This window comes from Mastigoproctus giganteus, chromosome 7 (assembly GCF_048544385.1).
Source record: "Mastigoproctus giganteus isolate SK-2022 chromosome 7, ASM4854438v1, whole genome shotgun sequence".
Lineage (NCBI taxonomy): Eukaryota > Metazoa > Arthropoda > Arachnida > Uropygi > Thelyphonidae > Mastigoproctus > Mastigoproctus giganteus.
In genome coordinates this window covers 65,305,577-65,323,959 of record NC_143581.1, presented here as the reverse complement: position 1 = coordinate 65,323,959, position 18,383 = coordinate 65,305,577, and the positions used below count along the sequence as shown (strand labels likewise).

The 18,383-nt window shown below is 37.5% G+C and overlaps 1 protein-coding gene across 3 annotated transcripts in view; it reads right to left on the bottom strand.

Moving 5' to 3' along the window:
• Nucleotides 1-18,383, bottom strand: part of LOC150082968 (putative phosphorylase b kinase regulatory subunit beta) — a 735,196-nt gene that overhangs the window by 658,069 nt on the left and 58,744 nt on the right. For all 3 annotated transcript variants that reach the window (XM_090377701.1, XM_090377699.1, XM_090377700.1), the window contains exons 4-5: nucleotides 16,747-16,849; nucleotides 213-320 (exon numbers count right to left, since the gene is read on the bottom strand). In XM_090377701.1, coding sequence (XP_090233827.1) covers nucleotides 213-320; nucleotides 16,747-16,849 — 211 coding nt within the window. The remainder of the gene's footprint in view (nucleotides 1-212; nucleotides 321-16,746; nucleotides 16,850-18,383) is intronic.

The following is an 18,383-nucleotide window of genomic DNA, read 5'->3' as shown; positions in this document are numbered from 1 at the left end:
GAGGCCCAACACAGTATTAGGTAGATGGTCATAATTCAGTGATCACTGAATTATGACCACTGAGTGTATAATGATATGAAATTTACAAACATTCAAGCTGCACATCTAAAGTGCAAGAAATTTTTAATAAGTTGTGATTAACTGAAATACAATAAGTGAGGACAAAAAGATCAATGAGAATTATTATTTAGATTTGTAATTTGAATGCTTACCTGTAAGTGTCCATATTCTTCATGAGATACAATGGGCTGCCCTGTTTGAAGATTGAATTTACTATGCAATGCAAACTGTGGTGACTGGTTCATTTTATAATTTTCCATCTGAAAAGAGAGATAATATAGAAACATACATAAAGTACATATTATGAAACTTTTATATTAACTTCTGATTACCTGTGAAACGAAGAAATGAGTCAACTAAACTATATGCATTTTTTTTTTTCATTTTAACATTAATATAAAAAGTGAAGAAAGAGACATACACTTGTGCACAAAAAATAAGGACAGACACTATTTATAAAGGTTACAACCACAAAATCAAATGAAAAAACCTATGGCAATTTGCATAATTGTGGCCGTTCAGTAGAAAGGTGGCGCACATGCAAAAATCTGAATCATGATGAGAGGGCTCACATAAACAGATAAAAGCAGCAGTTCAGCAGTTATGTGCAAATTACCGAATGGTGAGCATGATTATTACAGACGTTCGATCGGTTTCATAAAGTGCTACAGGCAAGGAAATGGCCAGTAGACAACATCTGGATGACTTTACCCTGGGTCGAATAATTGGGAAGCTCAAGGAAGATCGAAGTATGAGGAGTGTGGCTGCAGAGTTCGGTATCACCCACAGCATCATCTCACATACATGGTTAGCCTTCAAAGCAACAGGTACAGCTGTTCGAAGGACGAGTGGTGGTCATCCACGAAAAACAATGCCCAATGATGACCGCTATATACTCCTACAGGCCAAGAGGGATCGACAACAGACAGCGGGATCCATTGCAAACCAGCTGCACAAGAGCACAGGATGCAGGATATCGCAGTTTACTGTGGCCAGGCAACTCCACAAAGGTGGACTGTTTGCCAGACGGCCAGTATGTTGTGTCCTTTTAACACCTGCCCATTGCAGACGCCGTTTACAGTGGTGCATTGAACATGAGGACTGGACCGCAGCGCAATGGGGTAAGGTACTCTTTACTGATGAGAATAGATTCAGTCTTAGCAGCAATTCTGCACGTCAGCTAATCTCGTGAGAGGTTGGCCCACGATATCCCCCCACAATCACTGAAAGGGATCGATATGGCGGTCGAGGTGTTCTCATCTGAGGAGACACCTAGCGTAACATCCACACCCACCAAAAAATGTTCAGCAGCTGAAGATGGCGCTGACAGAGGAATGGACGATGTTACCGCAAGAACTTATCAACAACATTGTTCTAAGTATGAACAGCCAGTGAAAAGCCTGCATCAACATTAGGGGTGGCCATATCTCCTACTGAGGACCACCTCTTCCCTTTGTTCCATTTTTGGTAGTAATGCACCTGTATCATGGCACCTGGTGCTATGTTGCCATTTTTGAATAAAGTCTCTCTGTACTGTTTTGTTTCCGTTGTTGTGTCAGTGTTGTTTCCGTTGTTGTGTCAGTGTTGTTTCCGTTGTTGTGTCAGTGTTGTTTCCTTCATCATTTTAGTTGTTTGTTGTTTGTTTTTTTGGTTTTTAGGAGCATTAGCAACTAAGGCCATATTGCTCCAGGATATGCGGTGGTCATTCCCTGACCTTTCCGCATCCTCCATATTTGGTGATGACGGGCTCGAACTCCGGTCTAATCAAGAAGCGTGTGCTATGCACTGCTGCTCCTTCCCACCTGGATACGGAGGCGCCATCATTTCTGTACCTCATGAGGTTCCTTTGGTATGCTTTTCCCATATCCAGGCCACTCCTATGAGAAGCTACAGGTGGAAACCTGACAGGTCCTTAAGTTTTGTACACCAGTGTATAAATTAGTGCAAACATCATGTCTATACACATTAAATTAATATAATATCGGTGTGTAGATACACCATAGACAACTCTTAAGAAACTACAAAGTAGTTGTTGTAGGCATCATTTGCTCTTTCTCATATTGTGCTCTGCCTTCGCGACGAGTTGCCATGATATTGCACTACCTCGAATAAGTAACGCTTCACTAATAGAGAAGACTATTGTTACTTATTCTCAGTGAGTACCACCAACCAGACATGTTTCAAGGCTATTGGCCTATCATCAGTGGGTGGGCAGGTACCCTGGTATTGCAGACATGACGACCCAGTTGTGAAGATAATCACACAATATGATTTAGTTATTTTAAATATTGTCATACACACCTTTTGGCATCTCTCATATTGTGTGATTATCTTCCCAACTGGGTCATCATGTCTGCATTACCAGGGTACCTGCCCACCCACTGATGATAGACCAATAGCCTTGAAACATGTCTGGGTGGTGGTACTCACTGAGAATAAGTAACAATATCTTCTCTATTAGTGAAGCATTACTTATTCGAGGTAGTGCAATATCATGGCAACTCGTCGTGAAGGCAGAGCACAATATGAGAAAGAGCAAATGATGCCTACAACAACTACTTTGTAGTTTCTTAAGAGTTGTCTATGGTGTATCTACACACCGATATTATATATATATTAAACTCTTAATGTATTATGCCTTGTGCATTTAGTTATTTTAAACATTAAATTAATGAAATTATTATAGTAGTATCATTTCATTACCTCTCATGTAGTAGTATCATTTCATTATCTCTTAAAAAAAAAAAGTTTCCCATTTCACCCAACCATTTGGTCTAAAAGTTTGTACAGTTCTTAAATTTATTTAAGCTATCAACTTACCCAACAACAGATGGAAGTTTGTTCCAACAATCAACTACCCGCTGGCTAAAGACAAATTTCCACACATCTATTCTTCAACTGTCTGTGGTAGAATGTGTTTGGTTATACTTTGAATAGGTAACATTTCTCCAATAAAGAAGACTATTGGTACTTATTCTCAATGGATACCACTAAGAATAAGTACCGTGACAGCTGTTTCAGGGCTATTTTGTCATTCATTGGTAGGTGGGTAGGTACCCTGAGGGTATTACAGCTGACAACCCAGTTGTGAAATTGAGTCCAAACTTATATGTATATAAATCTTACCACAGTCTGAAGTTTTTTCCTGAATTTTTATTAAGTGGAGAAACTTAAAGCAATTATTTTAAATTTATTAAAAACTTAGTTTTATTCCTCACCATTAAGCTATAATGATAAGAATGCTTACCAATATATACTAACTATGCTTCATCAAATAACTGATACTACAGACTCTCAATTAGTAGTAGTAGTAGTAGTAGTAGTAGTGGCACATGATGCAAGAAAGCAAGTGTAGGAGCTTATGCAGCATCAGCCAAAAAAAAAAAAAAAAAAAATCACACCATTCCCTCCAAATGCCTGTCCAGTTCCTCCTTAAATTTATTTAACCTATCAACTTCTACAACGACAGATGGAAGTTTGTTCCAGCAATTAACCACCCGCTGGCTAAAGGCAAATTTCCGCACATCTATTCTACATCTGTCCTTTCTTAATTTGAACTTATGTCCCCGTAGGTTGGTAATCTGAACAAGTGGAAGGATCCCATCAGAATTCAGCGTGCTCAACCCATTCAAGGCCTTATAGACCTCAATCAGATCACCGCGCAGGTGCCTAGTCTCCAGCCACTGCAATTTGCAGAACTTAAGCCTCTCTTGGTAAGAGAATCCCTTCATTCCCCTCACCAATCGTGTTGCTCTTCTCTGTACACGCTCAAGCAAATCTACATCCTTCCTAAAATGAGGCCTCCAGACCTGTACGCAGTACTCAAGGCGTGGCCTGACCATTGCCTTATACAGAGGGACAATCACCTCCTTCTCCCTGCTAGCAAAATTCCTATATATCATTGACAAAACCCCATGACCCGCCCTAGCAGCCTGTCTGCACTGCTCAGAAAACTTCATATCTGACTGCACAATTACTCCCAGGTCTTTTTCATTTTCTACCACCTTAAGTGTAGTACCACACAGTTGGTACGTTTCTCTGGGGTTACTTCTACCCATATACAGTACTTTGCATTTGTCAAGGTTGAACTTCAGTTGCCACTTCTTAGCCCATCTGCCCAAATTATCTAGATCCTGTTGCAGTAGCACACTGCTATTACTGTCATTAACAACCCTGCCAACCTTTGTGTCATCTGCAAACTTCGACATTAAGCCTGATATACCTTCATCAATATCATTGATAAATACACAAAACAACAGTGGACCCAACACTGAACCCTGTGGGACTCCACTAATAACATTACTCCACGAAGAGCAGCACCCATTGATTACCACCCTCTGTCTTCTCCCACTTAACCATCCTTTTATCCATTGTAGCAACTTACCCTTAATTCTCTGAGGGCAGATTATTTGTGGATTAATCAACGTCTCTAGACAATTCTAGAGACCCCAATTAATTCAAAAATAATCTGTTCTTTAAACAGTCTTCAGACATTTATGTCAGTATAAGTCAGATAAAAAAAATAAATGCATGCAAGCCATTACAGATGTTGTTTGTTTACATTTTATGTTTCTGTAGACAAGACAGTTGAATATCACAGAAACCGCATTCCCACCTTCACTTCCTGCACCTACTAACTACTGCGGATCTCATCTCAGTAATCCTTCGGCTTTCACTACTGTACCATTAATTCTAAAATTCTTCTCTGAATGTTTTTTTTTTTAAATCTTAGTGTGTCCATCATGTTAAAAATGAGGACTGGTCTTCCTACTGAACAAAAACTTCACCTCATGCATATACATGAAAAGTTACTAAGGTGTCAACTTTGATGAGGCTCACACAAACAACAAGGAGACATCACTCTTACTGACATGTTTATTCTTTGAAATTCATGTACTATCATTCACAGGAAGGCAAACAAAAGGAAAAAAGCAAACTTCATTGTTTTCCTTTTTTGCAAAAAAATAATTGGTTCGTATTAAATTTTGTCAAATCTCACAGCTGCAGTATACTTTTATAAATATGTATATATGTAAAAAATTTACAATTTTGTCACACTGATGAGCTTTTCTTTTATTTTGCGGATTATTCAGGGTTTAAAATTATATGGGAAAATTTTTTTCCAATCTACCCCATATAATCAAGAGTCGAGTAGAAACTTTTATTTTGAAGTGAAATACCCTTACCAAGGTTGCTTTCTTTGGAAATACAAAGAAATATTTCTGGTCAAAACGATTAGCTTATTGCCTGGCCTTAGTAACAATTTTAACTCTAACTGTAAATAGCAAAACATCAGGATAAATACTCTTGCCTCTCACTTTTCTCTCAATTATATTTAGGAATTCATTTTATTTCTAATAGTTGAAAATTGGCGAAATAATGAGCACATAAACCTGTGTGTAGAATGTAAACTACCTTTAATTTCTTAAAATAATTATAGGCAGATAACAAGGGATACTTATACTAAAGGATATGTGTACTAAATGGGAAATGCTACAGTATATTATTCTAGATACCACACTTTAATTTCTTTAAGAAATGAAAATTTCTTAAAATTTAAATTAAAATTAAATTTCCTTATGAGCAGATTACACTACACGCAGATTTAAGTGCTCATTATTTTCAATTTCCATTTCTTGATATACCTGTGCACCACGACACTAAAGGAATATTTAATTTCTAACAATTTTGTTGTTCTTTTAAATTTATAGTTTTCATCTACATCTATGATAACAATGTTCCTAATTAAATTTATATTTATTTTGTTTATTTTATCTGTAGCTATTTATAAGAACCTATGTAAACATATAAAACAATAATAATTTTCTGAATATTTATTTTTTTAACCACAGAATGTATTTTGCTCCTGATTTCACAAAATACTGTACTGCAGTTGCCTCTCACTCTGACTGCTGTGAAGAAATTCCTAAGGGATATGTGTGCTAAATGGGAAATGCTATAATAAGAGGGGGTATCAAAACGTTCATACCATTACTAGAAATAATAGGCCTAGAAAGGTGAAACTTCACAGGAACACAGTGGGTTCCAAGATTGCTGACTCCTTTGCAGAAGCAATATCGAATGTAATGTTCTCGCCAACTGTTGGATTTGTGTAATGCGGATGTTGGGAACTTTTCTGATCAGTTGGTGACAAATGACGAATGCTGGGTGTACCAGTATGATCCAGAGACTAAATACATGTCAAAGCAGTGGCTTTGATTTGTCTCAGGAAGTCATCATTGAAGTGGAATTGTGGTTTCAGGCAAAAAGTGCAGACTTCTATGATCAAGGCATTAAATAACTGATCCATAGTTGGGCGAAATGTGTTACTATACGTGAAGAGTACATAGAAAAGGATTCAAGTTGACTCCTTTTTGCTTCTGCAAAGGAGTCAGCAATCTTGGAACCCACTGTGTGGAGACTTTAGACATGTGCAGATGGTCATGTAAAATGCTGTGGGTAGAATTCCAACTGCATTTGTGATAAAATGAATTGTCACGCATCTGTGACTCAGAACCAGCTGCTCAACCTTTGCAACCATCTCACTGTCTGTGGATGTTAAAGGCCTTCCTTCTCTTGGCTCATCAAAGACACCTGTACGACCGCATTGGAACTCCTGTTTCCATTTGTGTCACAAAATGGATAATTCTGACCATACACAGCTTTCATTTCTTCTTCAATTTCCTGACTTTCTTGCCCTGGAAATGCAGGAACTTGATCACTGCTCAATACTCCACTTTGTTGACCATAGCGTCCTTCCTCAGATTCCGGGCTCCACCTCTGGTGTACAATCACCTACATGAATGAAATTTCACCTGTTAGTTATCGAATATGTAGGCAACTTATATTAAAAACAGCATCCTCCTACTGATGTTTTATCTAGTCAGGGTACGAACTTTTTAATAGCCCCTCGTATATTATTCCAGACGATACACACGATTTCATACCTTTAAAAAGATATGGCTAAAGGTGGAAATCAAAATGGATATCCAACAAATTGATGAAGTTTTATCATCAATTTGTTAGATGTGCTAAAAAAGAGAAAGAAAGCTGTTTAGATATCGAGAGAATTATCAAGAAATTCTGTTTAATATGGATTGTAAAAAGCAGTTCATAAGTATGCAATCAGGATACTTGGAGAACAAAAGAAGCTAAGGAATGAAGATGATTTGGCAAAGAGATCGAACAGTAAAGAGTTTTTTGGATATGTCACTGCGTTAAGCTGTATATTTAAGGCTCTTAAAACTATTCTTTACAATAATTTACAGCATTAGTTAGGGAAAAAAAAAAAAACTCAAAAACTTTTGAATTAATGAATTACAAAATTACAGAAGCAATGGTCACATGCATATTAATCTGCAGCTATGTAATATTTAGATAAATACAAAAATAAGTTTAGTTAAATGATTAGACCACTTAATATTCCTTTACTATAATTTACAATGTAAAATAGGCAAAAAAACCTTGCCAAAATTCACTAGCTCACAACACACTATATATCAAGCTAATAGCCTTGTGCGACTTCATTACTCTGGATACTACTTTGCAGGCCGACTGGGCTGGCCGGGTGGGTAAAGTGCCTGCCTGGCAACCCAAATGTCGCTGGTTTGAACCCCGCCTCGGGCTTGGATGAAAGTACTGCAAAAACCTTGGGAGGTGCATTATGGCCACAGAAGCCGATGCACCAACAACTAACTAAAAAAAAAAAAAAAAAAAAAAAAACTACTTTGCAGGGATCAAAAATGGACTCATTATTAAGATTATCATCACTTTTTTTCTTTACCTAAAGTTTTGCTGCTTACTATCTTTATTCTCACAATATTATTGTTGATTATAAAATTATTAATATTATTTTCAACATTTTATTGTAACTTTTAGAAAAAAATTTTCTAAACAATGGACTAGCTAAACTTAATAGCATATTATGTTCAATAACAAACTATGTTAATATACACTAAGGATGTATGAGGCTTAGAGGGGAACAGGTATTCTGTGTGTTATCAGACACTCAGTCTAAAACACTGATGGATCCAATATCTTTCTATTAAAGAAGATTTAGGTGAAGTCTGGTTGGCCTGCCTCCCTAAAATCCACTCATGCACACCTTCTCGATGATAAGCCCTGTTACGTCACTTAGGTGGCAATGAACGTGTAGAGTGGTTCTCTTCAAGATGCCTAGTCAGCGTGAAGAGGAAAAGACCAAACCCTCCAGCATATGACAGCACAATGAAACAAATGGCTCTCAGTCTCCAGCGGCTTTCACTCCCCCTCTTACGGCAGCGAGAAGATCAGAGTGGAAGCAGAGGGTGCTAAGAATCTCTGGGTACGACCAGGCTGCCAAGCACGGAAACTGAACTTAGTCTGTTACAACGTAAGATCGCTCATCGGTGAAGACAGGATATTAGAGCTAGAAAAGGAATTAGAAAATGTGAATTGGAATATCATCGGTTTGGCTGAAACAAGAAGAAGAAATGAATCACTAATGTTTATCAAGTGGAAATCTGCTATACACCAATGGAAACAGTGAAAGGAGCGAAGGTGGAGTTGGGTTTCTGGTCTATAAAGATATAAAAAACAACATTTTGGAATTCAAAAGTACATCACCAAGGGTGTGAAGACTAATACTCAAGATTTCTAAGAGGTACAAGCTAAAGGTTATAATGATTTATGCATCAACATCGAGCCATGATGATGAAGAGGTTGAAGAAATGTACACTGAAATTGAGAGTCTTCTAGATGAGCAGAAAACCCACTACACTATTATTATGGGGGACTTCAATGCTAAGGTTGGAAAAAGACAAAACAGCGCAGAAAGGGGAACTATAGGAAATTTTGGAATTGGTGAAAGAAATGAAAGAGGAGAAAGACTTGTAGAATTTGCTGAATCTCAAGGATTGTCAGTAATGAACACTTTTTTCAAGAAAAGGGTGAACAGAAAGTGGACATGGAAGAGTCCAAATGGATTAACAACTAATGAAATTGACTTGATCCTCACTAACAGAGATATACTGTGAATGATGTTACCATCCTGAATAAGGTAAATGTTGGAAGTGATCACAGAATGGTAAGATGTACACTTGATATAGATGTAGGAAAGGAAAAAACTGACTCGAGTAAATAATACAAAGGTCTTTGAGATAACAGAAGAGGAAAAAAATCAGTATGTACTGGAACTTAAGAACAAATTTGAGCTTCTGCAGACTGCTCAGGACCAAGATATCGACGAGAAATATTACAACTTTCTGAAAGTCATAAAGCCCACGAAAGCTATAGGTAAAAATAAATCCAAAGAAGAAAAAATTAGTCAAGAAACACTTGTTATGATGAATCGAAGGCGACAAATGAAGAGCAAGATACACACTGACAAGGAGAAAATTGAGTGTACTGAGTTATGCAAAACTAATAGAAACAGACTCAGAGAGGACATAAGAATATTTAACACAAGAAAAGTAAAAGAAGCATTCAGGGAAAACAAAGGACTTAAATCAACAGCCATGAGCAGTAATACAGAAAGACAAATGATACTGAAACTGAAGAATAGAGATGGTATACTTATAAATAGCAGAGAAGGCATAATTCAAATAGCAGAAGACTACTATAGAGAATTATACAAGGAGTGAGGGAATATTGTTGTTGCTGTTTAGGAGCTTTTGGCTTTTAGGAGCATTACTAACTAAGGATGTCAGATGAACTAATGAGACATATGGCAGAGAACAAAAATGCATGGGATACATACAAATTAACACATGACACAGAAGCCTATGATAGATACAAGTTGATCTGTAACCAAGTTACAAAGGAGGTTAGGCAGACAAAGGCAGATTACGAGAAATCTTTGGCAAGGGATGCAAAGAAAAACAGCAAAGAGTTCTTTACTTATGTAAACTCTAGAAGGAAGGGGATGAATCAGATTGGTCCACTTGATATCGATGGGTCAACTGTTGATAATCCTGCTCGGGTAGCTAACAAACAAAATGAATATTTTGCATCGATATTCACACATGAGGAGTTATTCAGCGAGGGGAATGCCAGAGGTGTATTCAACTCTGGCAGTAAGCTAGAGAATCTTGTAATAACTGAGAGAAAAGTGGAGGAGAAATTGTTGAAGATAAACACAAGAAAGGCACCTGGGGTGGATGGGATCTATCCAGTTATATTAAAGGAGGCAGCAAAGGAAGTAAGCAAACCCTTTGCCATAATTATGAGAGTTTCCTTGGCCTCAGGGGAGGTACCCATGGACTGGAGATGTGCAAATGTGACCCCAATTCAGAAAGGAGGATCAAAGGCTGACACAAGTATTTATACACTTGTGAGTTTAACTTCTGTTCCCGGAAAATTAATGGAGGCACTGGTTAAAGAAGCACTGCAGGATCATCTAGACAAGACTTCAGTTATAGCTCGGACACAGCATGGTTTTGTTAAGGGGAAGTCTTATCTGACCAATTTGATTGGATACTATGATGCAGTCACAAAAGAACTGGATGCAGGGAATAACTTTGATATTACATACGTGGATCTTAGAAAGGCTTTTGATACTGTTGCACATGGAAGACTGCTGCACAAATTGGAGCAGTGTGGCATTGGAGGCAGGTTGCTGCTATGGATAAAGGGGTGGTTGAGGGGGAGAAGACAGAGTGGTAATTAATGGACACTGCTCATCGTGGACTAATGTTATTAGTGGAGTCTCTCAGGGTTCAGTATGGGGTCCATTATTGTTTTCTGTATTTATAAATGATACTGATGATGGTATATCAAGCTTAATGTCCAAGTTTGCAGATGACAAGAAGTTTGGCAGGGTTGTCAAGGACACTAATGACACTATGCTGCTGCAACAGGATCTGGAAAGGTTGAGCAGATGGGCTGAGAGGTGGCAAATGAAGTTTAACATTGACAAAGGTAAAGTACAAAGTACTACATATGGGAAACAGCAACCCCATAGCAACGTATCAACTCTGTGGTACTACACTGACAGTGGAGGAGAATGAAAGGGACCTGTGCAGGCAGATATGAAGTTCTCTGAGCAGTGCAGACGAGCTGCAAGAGTAGCTCATGGTGTATTGTCAATGATATATAGGAATTTTTCTAGCAGGGATAAGGAGGTGATTATTCCCTTGTATAAGGCAACGGTGAGACCACACCTAAAGAACTGTATACAGGCCTGGAGGCCTCATTTCAAGAAGGATGTAGAGCTGCTGGAACGAGTACAGAGAAGGGCAACAAGATTAGTGAATGGAACAAAGGGGTGCTCTTACGAAGAAAGGCTTAAGTTTTGCAAATTACAGTGTCTGGAGACTAGGCACCAGCGAAGTGTATAAAGCCTTGAATGGTTTGAGCATGCTCAATGCTGATGGGATTCTTCCTCTTGCTCAGAATAATCACCTGAGAGGGCATAAATTCAAATTGAGGAAAGACATGTAGGATAGACATGCGGAAATTTGCCTTTAGCCAGCGGGTGATTGGTTGGTGGAACAGACTTCCATCCCTTGTCGTGGAAGTTGATAGCCTAAATAAGTTTAAGGCTCAGCTGGACAGGTATTTCGAATGAACAGTTTTTTTTTTTTTTTTTCTAGCTGATGCTGCATAAGCTTGCTTTCTTGCATCAAATGCCTCTACTAATGCTAATGCTAAAAGGCCATATTGCTCCGGGATATGCGGTGGTGATTCCCCGACCTTTCCGCATCCTCCGTATTTGGTAGTGACGGGCTCGAACCCCGGTTTAATCAAGAAGCGTGTACTATGCACTGCTGCTCCTTCCCACCTGGCTACGGATGTGCCAGTGAGGGAATAATGCCAGTGGGGAAGATGGATCACAGATTAGCAACACATATGACATACCCGATATTCTTCCTGATAAGGTAGAACATGCATTGAAGAAAATGAAGAATCAGAAAGCCCCGGGGGAAGATGAAGTTACTGTAGAGTTGGTAAAATTAAGAGGAAGAGACATAACACAAAAACTAGCAAGCTCTTCACAAAATGCATTAGAAAAGGTGTGACACCTAAGCAGTGGAATAATGCAATCATTGTTTTGCTGCATAAGAAAGGAGATAAATCAGAAATTGGAAATTATAGACCAATTAGCTTGTTATCCCACGTCTACAAGTTGTTCACCAGGGTCATTACTAACAGATTAGAAAGAATACTTGATGAGAATCAACCGAAAGAGCAAGCTGGCTTTAGGACAGGATTCTCAACTATGGATCACCTTCACGTAATATCACAGCTAATGGAGAAAGAAAATGAATATAAAACACCATTATGACTGGCATTTGTGGATTATGAAAAGGCATTTGACTCCATACAGCATAAGGCAATGTTTCGGGGACTGGAAAGACAAGGCATAGATACCCCATATATTATGACTTTGAAGAAAATATATGAGAGTGCTACCTCCTTTATTAGACTAGACAAAGACAGTAGGGAGTTTAAAATCGAGAAAGGAGTTCGACAAGGAGACACAATATCTCCGAAGCTGTTTACTGCTGCCCTTGAGGAAGCTTTCAGAAGATTAGACTGGCCACAGAAAGGAGAGTACCTAAACCATTTACGATTTGCAGATGACATTGGGTCATAAGCCACAATCCCAAAGAATTAGAGGAAAATCTTAATCAGTTATGCACTGTTAGTAAGGATTTTGGACTAACAATGAATATGGCTAAAACAAAAGTAAGGATGAACAAGTTTGTTTGTTTGTTTGTTATTTGGTTTTTAGGAGCATTAGCAACTAAGGCCATATTGCTCTGGGAATATGTGGTGGTCATTCCCTGACCTTTCCGCATCCTCCATATTTGGTGGGCACGGACTCGAACCCCGGTCTAATCAAGAAGCGTGTGCTACGCACTGCTGCTCCTGCCCACCAGGCTACGGGCACCTGATGAACAAATATGCCACAGAAAGGGACATAATGATTGAAAGAGCAGTAATTGAAAAGGTGGAGTCATATACTTATCTGGGACAAGTTATTAGCTGTAATAATGATAAATGGCTGGAAGTCAAGAGAAGAATAAATTTTGGATGGATAGCATTCAGGAAATATAGTCACATACTGAAGAGCAATATCCCAGTTTGTCTAAAACGTAAAATAATGAACCAATGTATACTCCCCACCATGACTTATGGAACTTGGGCACTCACCAAAAGAATGGAAGAGAAGCTATGAACTACACAGCGAAGAATGGAACAAATTATATTGGTAATCAGGCTTTTAGATAAGAAGAGAAACACATGGATTAGGCAGCAAACTCAAATAAAGGACATTCTTATCAAAACTAAAGAACTAAAATGGTCTTGTGCAGGACACATAGCTTGAAAACATGATGACAGATGGACTAAGAAAATAACAGAATGGTATCCAAGAGGAGCTAGAAGAAAACCTGGAAGACAACGGCGGAGATGGGTAGATGAAATTCATGAGTTTGTGGGTAGTAAATGGATGGCCATTGCACAAAACAGAAGGAACTGGAAAGTTGTTGGAGAGTCCTACATCCTGCAGTGGATTGAAAATGGCTGATGACGATGAAGGATGTATAACACTGTCCACTAGTTTTCGCAGAAGAAATCTCCTTTCTGATTCCTATCGGCACAGTTCATTTCCCTATTGTTTTTTTATTTTTTTTTTTATATGTAACTGCTTGATTATATCACGTTTCTCATTAAAACAGCACAAAAAAAAAAAAAAAACACTGACACATTGTGAAAAAGTAAAAACATTATTCTTTGTTGATTAATAATGCTGGGATACAATTCTTAAGAAAAGAATTTTCAGAAAATTCTTTTCTTAAGAGAATTTTCTGTATCATATATCTTTACCATCAACATAAGGAGCACATGAATTTTCTTGAATAATAAATACCTGCCATCTATTCATAAAACATGGAACATAAAAACTGCAAAATCTATAAAATATGAAATTTTTCAGATTTCATGTTCTCTATTAATAAGTAGTTAATAATATCCATTATTATGCTCTACTATGACTAAGTAGTTAATAATCCATGATTATTGTTCTTCTATTATCAGATAATTAAGAATCCATTATGTTTCACTATTATCAATTAATTAATAATCAATTATGTTTCACTATTCTCAGGCAATTAATAATCCATTATAGTAGTAGTAGTAGTAGTGGCACATGATGCAAGAAAGCAAGTGTAGGAGCTTATGCAGCATCAGCCAAAAAAAAAAAAAAATCACACCATTCCCTCCAAATGCCTGTCCAGTTCCTCCTTAAATTTATTTAACCTATCAACTTCCACAACGACAGATGGAAGTTTGTTCCAGCAATTAACCACCCGCTAGCTAAAGGCAAATTTCCGCACATCTATTCTACATCTGTCCTTTCTTAATTTGAACTTATGTCCCCGTAGGTTGGTAATCTGAACAAGTGGAAGGATCCCATCAGAATTCAGCGTGCTCAACCCATTCAAGGCCTTATAGACCTCAATCAGATCACCGCGCAGGTGCCTAGTCTCCAGCCACTGCAATTTGCAGAACTTAAGCCTCTCTTGGTAAGAGAATCCCTTCATTCCCCTCACCAATCGTGTTGCTCTTCTCTGTACACGCTCAAGCAAATCTACATCCTTCCTAAAATGAGGCCTCCAGACCTGTACGCAGTACTCAAGGCGTGGCCTGACCATTGCCTTATACAGAGGGACAATCACCTCCTTTTCCCTGCTAGCAAAATTCCTGTATATCATTGACAAAACCCCATGACCTGCCCTAGCAGCCTGTCTGCATTGCTCAGAAAACTTCATATCTGACTGCACAATTACTCCCAGGTCTTTTTCATTTTCTACCACCTTAAGTGTAGTACCACACAGTTGGTACGTTTCTCTGGGGTTACTTCTACCCATATGCAGTACTTTGCATTTGTCAAGGTTGAACTTCAGTTGCCACTTCTTAGCCCATCTGCCCAAATTATCTAGATCCTGTTGCAGTAGCACACTGCCATTACTGTCATTAACAACCCTGCCAAACCTTTGTGTCATCTGCAAACTTCGACATTAAGCCTGATATACCTTCATCAATATCATTGATAAATACACAAAACAACAGTGGACCCAACACCGAACCCTGTGGGACTCCACTAATAACATTAGTCCACGAAGAGCAGCACCCATTGATTACCACCCTCTGTCTTCTCCCACTTAACCATCCTTTTATCCATTGTAGCAACTTACCCTTAATACCATTCTGCTCCAATTTGTACAGTAGTCTTCCATGCGCAACAGTGTCAAAAGCTTTCCTGAAATCCAAGTATATGATATCAAAATTATTTTTTGCATCCAGTTCCTTTGTGACCACATCATAATAACCAATCAAATTTGTCAGACAAGACTTTCCCTTAACAAACCCATGCTGTGTTTGAATTATTGCTGAAGTCTTGTCTAGATAATCCTGCAATGCATCTTTAACCAGTGACTCCATTATTTTACCAGGAACAGAAGTTAAACTAACTGGTCTGTAATTACTCGTGTCACCCTTCGATCCACCTTTGTGAATTGGGGACACATTTGCATATCTCCAGTCCGTGGGAACCTCCCCTGAGTCCAAGGATGCTCTCATAATTATGGCTAAGGGTTTGCTTAGTTGCTTTGCCGCCTCCTTTAAAATAACTGGATAGATCCCATCCACCCCAGGTGCCTTTCTTATGTTTAACTTCAACAATTTCTCCTCCACTTTGCTCTCAGTTATTACAAAATCATTAAGCACACTGCTACAATTTGATAACCTTCTTCCATTTTCAAACTGTAATAATTCCTTACGTGTGAATGTAGATGCAAAATACTCATTCAGTTTGTTTGCTATCTAGCAGGATCATCAACAGTCGAACCATCGATGTCAAGTGGACCAATCATATTCACCCCTTCCTTTTAGAGTTTATATAAGTAAAGAAATCCTTGCTGTTTTTCTTAGCATCTTTTGCCAAAGATTTCTCGTAATCCGCCTTCGCCTGCCGAACCTCCTTTGTGACCTGATTACAGACTAGCTTATATCTGCCACAGGCTTCTGCGTCACCTGATAATTTATATGCATCCCATGCATTTTTCTTCTCTAAATATTATTATATTTAGAGAAGAAAAATATTATTATGTTTCAATATAATTTCCTTGCATTATTTTCTGATACTAATTCTAATAGCAATACTAATATTTAAAATAAAATAAAATATTATTAAAATATTATGTTTCTCTAAAATATTATTATGTTTCAATATTATTGGGTAATAAATAGTTCATTATGTTTCACTATTATTAACTACTTAAGATTAATTATTTTTAAAATCCAAAGATATTTGATTACCTCACTGTTTCAGATAATAATTATAAGAAAAACAAAATACATCAATCAATGACAATCAGTGAATTAGAAACAATTAACGAAATTTGGGTAAATTGTCATTCAATCAAAAAATTTGAAAAAATAATAAAAAATTAGAATTTCATAGAGCAGCAGAAAATTCTCAGTTCTTATTCTAATTAGAAGTGTCCAAGGAAGAGTACAACACCAACGTTTCCTTAATTCAAGAGAAGACAATAGGTCCATTTTATCATTTTCTTTTCATTTTGATAAAATTTGTCCTTCGTATTTTTCATGTACTCATTTCATTTTGAACTCTGTCAAAAATCAAATCAAATAAATATCTTAATAATTCATAATCCACAATACAGAATTTCATTTTCCTACCTTTTCCATAGCTTGCCTCATCCAACAAAAAAGAATCCCACGCATGCATTTTACGGCACTTTGTCCCAGTTCATAAGCTTTGCCTCTATCATCATCAATTCGCCTGGAGAAATATAATCAGGTTCTTTAAAATATATATTACCAGGTGTTAAAACAATAGAACAATCAATTTGAAAATTAAATGCACTATTTAATAGAATAAACAGAATTTTAATTTCTATGAAACCTCATATAACTTTAAATATTAGTATTGCTATTAGAATTAGTATCAGAAAATAATGCAAGGAGCATCCAAAAAAAAGGGAAAAAAAATCCCACCTCATCCTTCCATCCCCTAAAATAATCTATCTAATTCTTCCTTCTTAAATTCCATGCATTTCCAAAATGCCACATGGAAATTTATTTCAACAATCACTCACTCTTTCTTGATGAATGCAAAGTTTCATTCACCTATCCTACAACCATCCTTTTTAAATATAAATTTATACATTCTTATGACTGCTGTCCAAAAAACAATAAGAATGCCTTCACCATTTACTGTACTAACCCATTTAAAGCAATTAAACATTTCAATCGGGTTTCCTCTCAGGTGCCTAATTTCCAAGTGCTGCAATTTGCACAACTGAAGCCTTTATGGTAAGCATATCTTTTTGTATTTTTCACTATTATTGTTGCTCTTCTCTACACACATTCCATCAGATAAACATTTTTCTTCGAATGAAGCTTTTCTAGGCTTGTATGCAGTAATCAAGATGCAGGCTAACCACTGCTGTATACAATGGCATAATCATCTCCTCATCCCTTCTGGCAAAATACCTGTATATCATTGACAAAACTCCATGAGCTGTCTTATCAGCACCTGTCTTACTGCTCAGAGAACTTCATGTCATACTGTATGACATGAAGTTCTCTGAGCTCTATCCCTGTCTCTTTTGCTCAGCACCACCTTGAGTGTGGTGGGAAGGCAAATTATTATGTTATTCTGGGATTACTGTTGAACATATGAAGCATCCTTCATTTATCAGCATTAAACCTCAATTGCCATGTCTCAGCCCATCTGCCCAAACAAAATTAGCATTAGTAGAGGCATATGATGCAAAAAAGCAAACTTATACAGCAGCAGCAGGATGTGTCGCTATAGCAACAGTACCTGTTGAGAAAGGAGACAGCTGTCTCCGAAAGCTTCAGATTTCCAGTATTGTAACTTATTTTAACGATGTTGGTTTTAACTGTTTTAAACCGATTTTATTTCTTTTAGCATTTATTGTAATAGTCCAGTTTACTGTATAATCTTATTTTATTTTATTAAATATTTAATTACTTGGCTAGTGTTTGAGTATTAATTGTCTTGAATATGGAATTTCCCAGCCCCATAGGCCTATTTGAGGATAAAATTCATATCTAGAAAGAGTGACTGCACAATTACCCCCAGGTTTTTTTAATTCTCCACTACCCTGAGTGTAGTACTGCACAGTTGGCATGTTACCCTGGGGTTACTGCTACCCATATGCAGTACTTTGCATTTGTCAATGTTAAACTTCAGTTGCCACCTCTCAGCCCATCTGCTCAACTTTTCTAGATCCTGTTGCAGTGGTGTACCATCCTTACTGTCATTAACAACCATAAAAACCTCTGTA